The following is a 6,254-nucleotide window of genomic DNA, read 5'->3' as shown; positions in this document are numbered from 1 at the left end:
TGATTGACAGCCCCAGTGTTCTCTTAGTCATCTACAGCCCCCAATTAGAAGAGGCAGTCATTTGCTCAAGTTAAATCAGCCAGTGGTTCTCAACTGAGGGTAACCGATTTGTGCCCACACCTCACTCCCAGGGGACACCTGGAAAAGTCTGGAGACATTTTGATTGTCACAAGTGGGGCAGGGAGTCCTGGCCAAGGACGCTGCTCAACATCCTACCACGCATAGTACAATCAATCACTCACAGTACAGAATAATCTGGTCCAAAATATCAGGAGTGTCACTGTTGAAAACCCAAATCTGGAGAGTACAAGGGATGTGGATAAAAGGAACAGAGACAGAGGATGAACAAGGACACATGGCCTTGTCCCTCCAGCTATGCTGGGTTCCCGATTGGTTCAGCCTCAGTTACCAAATCCAGACTGTCTGATCCACAGTTGGAGTCTAAATGTACAGTTTCTGACGTCCTTAGGTTATTTGTGTTGTCTACAGAGAAGTTGAGCTCCCACGTCTTCCAAACTGAGAAATTAGGGGATGAGTTCCTGAAAGGGCTGCTATCAAAACAGAATGTCCAAAATTTTAAGATATCTTGGCAGAAGGAAGCAATATTTGCCCTTTTCCAACATTAGCAAGTACAATTCTACCTTTTTCTTTCCATAATGTGCTCTCTGTTTAAAACAAATTTCTCTTCTAAGCCTCAGGCCCCCAAATTCATTCCTGTAGCGGAGCAAAATTTTGCTAAGGTAATGAGGGTATTAAGGTTAAAAAAAAAAAAAAAAGAGGACATGAAAAGTATGAGAAGCAACATTATAAAATGAAAAGTTGCTAAACAGACAAGTAGGGCAGAATATGGACTGACAGTTACCGTAAAATTCTATTTGTCTTGGCCACAGCCTGCATCAGGAACCATCTAGCTAGCAAATATGAAATGTGTATGGGCTGTCTGAGGCAACACGTGTGAACAAAGAAAAACCAGCTTTTCTGTAACAATGTAAACCATGTGTGTCTCATGGGGCTGACAGGACTACAAGTGGAAATGGCCCCTCTGAGGCTGCACCACCAACCAAATGCTCTGAATGTGAAATTCTGAAAACAGCTGGAAACCAATTTTTTTTCTGTTAGCTATTCATGAAGTTTCCTTTTTTGGCTGTACTACATGCTTGAAATCCTGCATACTAACTGCAGACCTAAACAAAGAATCACTCATCCACTCTTCACTGACTAAAGAATCAGCAACTTGTTGACAGTTTTCAAGGGAGAGTTTTGGCATACAGGGAAAATGACAGTATTTTCCATAATTAGAAAGTTCCTAGTTAACTTAGAAATACACATATGTAAATCATTTGAAAATTCTTTTCGTTTTCTATAGTTCTTTCCTTTCATTTTCTCAAGTTCATACTTTTTCCATAATATCTGACCAACATCCTACCAAATGTAGATTAAAGCTATCCAAAGGATTTGCAGGTATAAGGCAATCCTTTATAAGGCAACTATACATTCATATGAATGTTTGCATTCTTCCCTTTACAGAACGATTTGTACATATTCAAAATGCTATTTAAATCAAAATTTTTCGATGAATAATTTCTCAGGAAAGGCCAAATATGACTGCATGTTAATACCTTTCTAAAAATCAAGCTATAGCTGGATAATAATTATACTGTATTTAACCACAGACTGGGAAATGAGTCAACAATTTTTCTCAACATTAGCACTTGCTCAAGAAGCAATAGGACTTAGTCTGTGAATGGAAAAAGAAATTGCATCAGCAATTCTAGCAGGAGCACTAAAGCAGAGGGGGAGAGGCCAGACTGCTTTTTCCTTTTCTCAGAAGTCAAGCAGTATCCACCAGCGACCTCTCTGGGCTCTTGTGATCCATGTCTCTGAATTACTTTACACAATTTGACAAGTTATGTAACTGTTACTGTCATTACTAATGGTAATTGCGGTCATAAGCAATAATCACAGCACTCGGGAACTTCCACTAGCACCTTCGGTCTGACAGTATAAACCCTGCAAGGACAGAAATTAGTTTCTGCACCTCTTGAAGATTGCTACATTTTTAAAAATAATTGGGGGGCAGAGAAGGGGGCTGCCCTAACTGTTCATAAATTTACTGAAGGCCTAGTACACCAGGCATTGCAGGTACACAGGCGACAGTCCCTGTCTAGGAGGAGACAGACATGTCATCCAATACTTTAATACTTTTCTGCTCAAAAACTTTAACCAAATTCACTTTTATATCTGCTTCCTCCCTCTAGCTTTTCCTTTGGTCAGTGATACTGTGTCATTCTGTGGAAAACAGATTATGGGGCGAAAATGTGGGGTGGGGGAGTCATTACTGTACAACCTTAACTTTGCTGAACCTCATTTTCTTGATCTTTAAGAAATTGGGAAAGACTATCTTCATTATGTTGTTGTCTGAAAGCAAAATGAACAGGATGAAATAAAATACATGAAAATATAAACTAATATAAGGCAATATTGAAACAAAAACTTATTTAAAAATATTAGCAAAGCAAATCCTTCAGTAGGTCCCCATTGCCAGTCTCAGGCTCACCATGATATAACTAACCAGTTTTAATGAGGGTAAACCAGTTTTCAAAAATTACCTGAAAGGGCACAGTCAATTATCTTTTTCTGTATGAACAATATCTAATATCTTACTCACCATTGAGAATGTCTATTGTCCTCGGATCCAACTACATAAACCTACTTCTCCAAAGTAATGAGACTGAATCATTATTTATAAAACATGCTTTCCTTTTTTTAATTTTTATTTTTTCCAGGAAGAGTAATGGGTTATGATGAGTTACCAACTCTTTCATGTTTATAGGGTCTAGTGTTAGAAAAAAATATGTTTTCATGTGAAATTAAACTAACCTCCAGGGAACCATGCCCAAATAAAGTAAGGTTCAAGTTACTCCAGCATTCTGAATTTGACTTTGACTCATTGATACCTATAAGGGACGTTTTGTCCCCTCCCACCTCAGCTGTGCCACAGCCCCATAGTTATTCCAAAAACTCTCTCCTTGTAAAGGCTATGCGCACTAAAGAGATGATCTCTTAAACTCCCCAAAGAAGTGCAGGCTGTTGACTGAATCACCCATGATAAATCAAGGTGTTTCTTTTCCAGATAAATGTTTATTATGTATAAAATACACATTATTAATTTATAAAATTTTCTTATTGAATCAATTCAAAATATCCTAGATCAAGCAATACTTAAATCCGAATTGGAAGTTCTCAAAATTCACTATGGTCTTTGATTTTCAAAATGCCTGAATTCTCTATAATAGTATTTTTCAAATGTAACTGAATATTTTATATATTCCACAGGGGAACGTCATTCAGGACTCTTCAGTTAAACTTTCTTTTTTTCTGGCCAAATAAGCCACCTATTCTAAAAGGCTGCTGGTATTTGGATATCTACCCAAAATTGGTTTAATTATTTCATACATGTCCTCTACAGGAAAGCAATTTTGTAAGCAGAAATAGATAATGTATGTAAATTGACAAGTTTTCAAACTATTGAAGAGCTCTAAGGCTTAAGAATAAGTACAGTAACAGAAAATGTCACTTTTTATGGAAAAGTTTTACTTTATTTTGTAAAAAGTAATGTTTTGAATATATTTACTTTACTCTTTCGAAGCAATGAAAGTACAATGATAAGCACTGAGTAAAAAAGTACCCTGCTTTATGAACTTATTTTTAACACACTGAAGGCATATTTGCTCACTGAAGGCAGAAAAATGTAATCCAATTATAAAACATAACATGTATGAGTAAACACACACAACTCAATAGTTGTGAAAAAATAGAGAATTAATCAAAATATTCTTTTTAAAAATAGTAAATTCAAGTTATGTGGAAATTTTATGTATAAAAAATCATACTGTGTAATCAGAATAACTCTTTAATGGTCATTTCTGAAAAACAAAATTTAACTTTCAACTCTTCTTTTTCAAAGTACTTTCAAAACTTCACTATTCAAATTAAAATAAACTATTTTAACAATTTATTCCAAAGACATGTTATATAGCTTTTATCCCAAGAAATCGTCTTGTGATATATAAATAAATCTGTTAATATAAGGAGTAAGAAAAGCCAATCTAGGAAAGAAAATAGTTCGATTAAGTGAGAGTCAAAGAGTGATCTCAAATTATCCTTATTTTCCTCCCTATCATTTCTTTTCATGTTGCCTTTAGAGACTGAGAGAAATCTGAAGGGAGTTTGCCTTGATCTACGTTTTCTCTCAAATCCCTCTTGGCTCTGGTGTAGCACAGGAAAGCACTGATATCACCCTCCGTATTTCACCAGACAGGAATATCTAAGCCGGAACTCACTCCTATCTCTGGGCTTCAATGAGTAGTATTAGAAAAGTGTCTAGAGTCTAATTATTTCAGCAACAAAGTAAACTTCTCTAGTGACGATTCTGCTGTACTGTTTTGTTGCCTTAATACCAATTAACTACTTGAAAAAAAAAAAAACCTATTAAAAATCTGAAATTCAAACTGTCCATGACAAATTATCATTTAAAAGTTGGGAAAATGAGATGTAAATATAGCCCTAACCACCTAAAGTCTCCCCTCCTCCATTCCTACTTCACACAATCTATTTTTCCCGTAATTATCCTGAATAGAAACATTAAGTTTTCACCTCAACTGCATCAACAAACAGTGTCACTTATTCGTATCAAACGGACTGGAAGCTCTGTGAGGCAAACGGGACATCAAAGGACACCGTTTCCATCAATCGGTCTTGCCCTGCTCATGTTCGGTCCGCCCGTTTTCGGGGCTGGGCGGATTCGGGGCCTCCGCGGGCCTCGCTGCTGTGCAGGCAGGCGGGGAAGGGCCAGTGGCGCACAGTGGAGTCCGCTTCAGTTTTATTACTCGGTGCGGCGTGGCCTTCTTGTCGGAGAGCAGAACCTTAGCCGGAAGTGGGTGTGTGGCTCCGTTTTCAGCGCTCCCGGTACCCCGGGAAGCCAGGGAATGCCCGGGTACCCCAGTGCCCAAGGGGGATGGGGCTTTTGACCCAGCAGAGCGCTGAGCTGTCATTCCACCTGGAGACTGGTTTGCCATTGCCGGGGACCAGGCCTGGAGGGCACTAGCTGGAGACACCCTGATTGAAGCCGAGTTCTTGACTTTAATTTGGGTGCTAGTGGAAGGGCCCAAAAATCTGACGGGCTTAGGACCAGTCTTACAGTTCACACCTTCTTCCTCTTCAGTGAACGCTATCAGTCGCCTATAAATACAGAAGAATGTGACTGTCAGCAGTTACACGCTCAACAATTAATGAAAAGTCTCCAAAGTTTACCTTCAAAGTGAACAAAAAGTTTTTCATCAAGAATTTGAGTCAAGAGGTTTATAAGTATCAACATACCTCACCTCTCATCTCTCTCCATGGTCAAAAAGTAAATTAGCAAATTTATAAAAGATTGTTTCAACTTGAATACAAACTCTTTAAAATTACACATAATACCAACAAGTTAAAATTTGTAGATGAGATGTTATATGAGAATTACACAACATATCACTATTCCCAAGAATCCTGATGTGATCCACAGTGTGTGATAAATGTTTAGTTAAGATGAAAAAGGAATTAAATTTGTGGTTGGAAGACATAACAGAAAACATGTTCTAACTGATGGCAACACGTCATGCCAGAAAGCATTGAGCCTATATGAAGACTTCAGCAAAGATCCCCTGAAACGAGTGACACCAAGCCATTTACTACAAGTAACAGATGGTTACACAAATACAGGAATAGGTTTGCACTGAAAAATATAAAAATTACTATAGAAGCTGCATCTGCCAACGAAGAACTTGCTGCCACATTTCCAGCAGTGTTGAAAAAGTTGATTAAGGAAAAAGGATACTATCTAAAACAAATCTTCCATTACGATGAAACTGTATATATAGGGTTCAGTACTATCTGCAGTTTCAGGCATCCACTAGGTGCTTGAAACGTGTCCTCCACAGATAAGGAGGGTCTGTTGTATAATACATTCAACGCTAAAACTCTATTGAACATAACTAAATTTCCTCTGGTGAGTCAGACAGTTTTGAGACCTCACAAGTGCTTCTAATTCATTGTTATCATTATCCTGTCAATGCATCAAAAATGATGTTTAATAAAATCCCAGAGGAAAGACAATGAACACAGAGAAGAGTCTCCATAACACCATTCCTGCTGCTTTGTTTTCTGTCCACATCTTCCACTAGACTACAGATCAAGGTTTCTCAATCTTGGCACTA

At 37.8% G+C, this 6,254-nt stretch overlaps 1 protein-coding gene across 1 annotated transcript in view; it reads right to left on the bottom strand.

Moving 5' to 3' along the window:
* Positions 1-3,121: 3,121 nt before the first annotated feature.
* The window catches only part of KCTD18 (potassium channel tetramerization domain containing 18), a 14,889-nt gene continuing 11,756 nt past the window's right edge, over positions 3,122-6,254 (bottom strand). Inside the window, exon 5 of the mRNA XM_023535988.1 lies at positions 3,122-5,273. Within this exon, the coding sequence (XP_023391756.1) occupies positions 4,749-5,273 (525 nt within the window). The 3' untranslated portion in view covers positions 3,122-4,748. The remainder of the gene's footprint in view (positions 5,274-6,254) is intronic.

Source organism: Pteropus vampyrus, unplaced genomic scaffold (genome assembly GCF_000151845.1).
Source record: "Pteropus vampyrus isolate Shadow unplaced genomic scaffold, Pvam_2.0 Scaffold146, whole genome shotgun sequence".
Lineage (NCBI taxonomy): Eukaryota > Metazoa > Chordata > Mammalia > Chiroptera > Pteropodidae > Pteropus > Pteropus vampyrus.
This window is presented reverse-complemented; position numbering and strand designations above follow the sequence as displayed.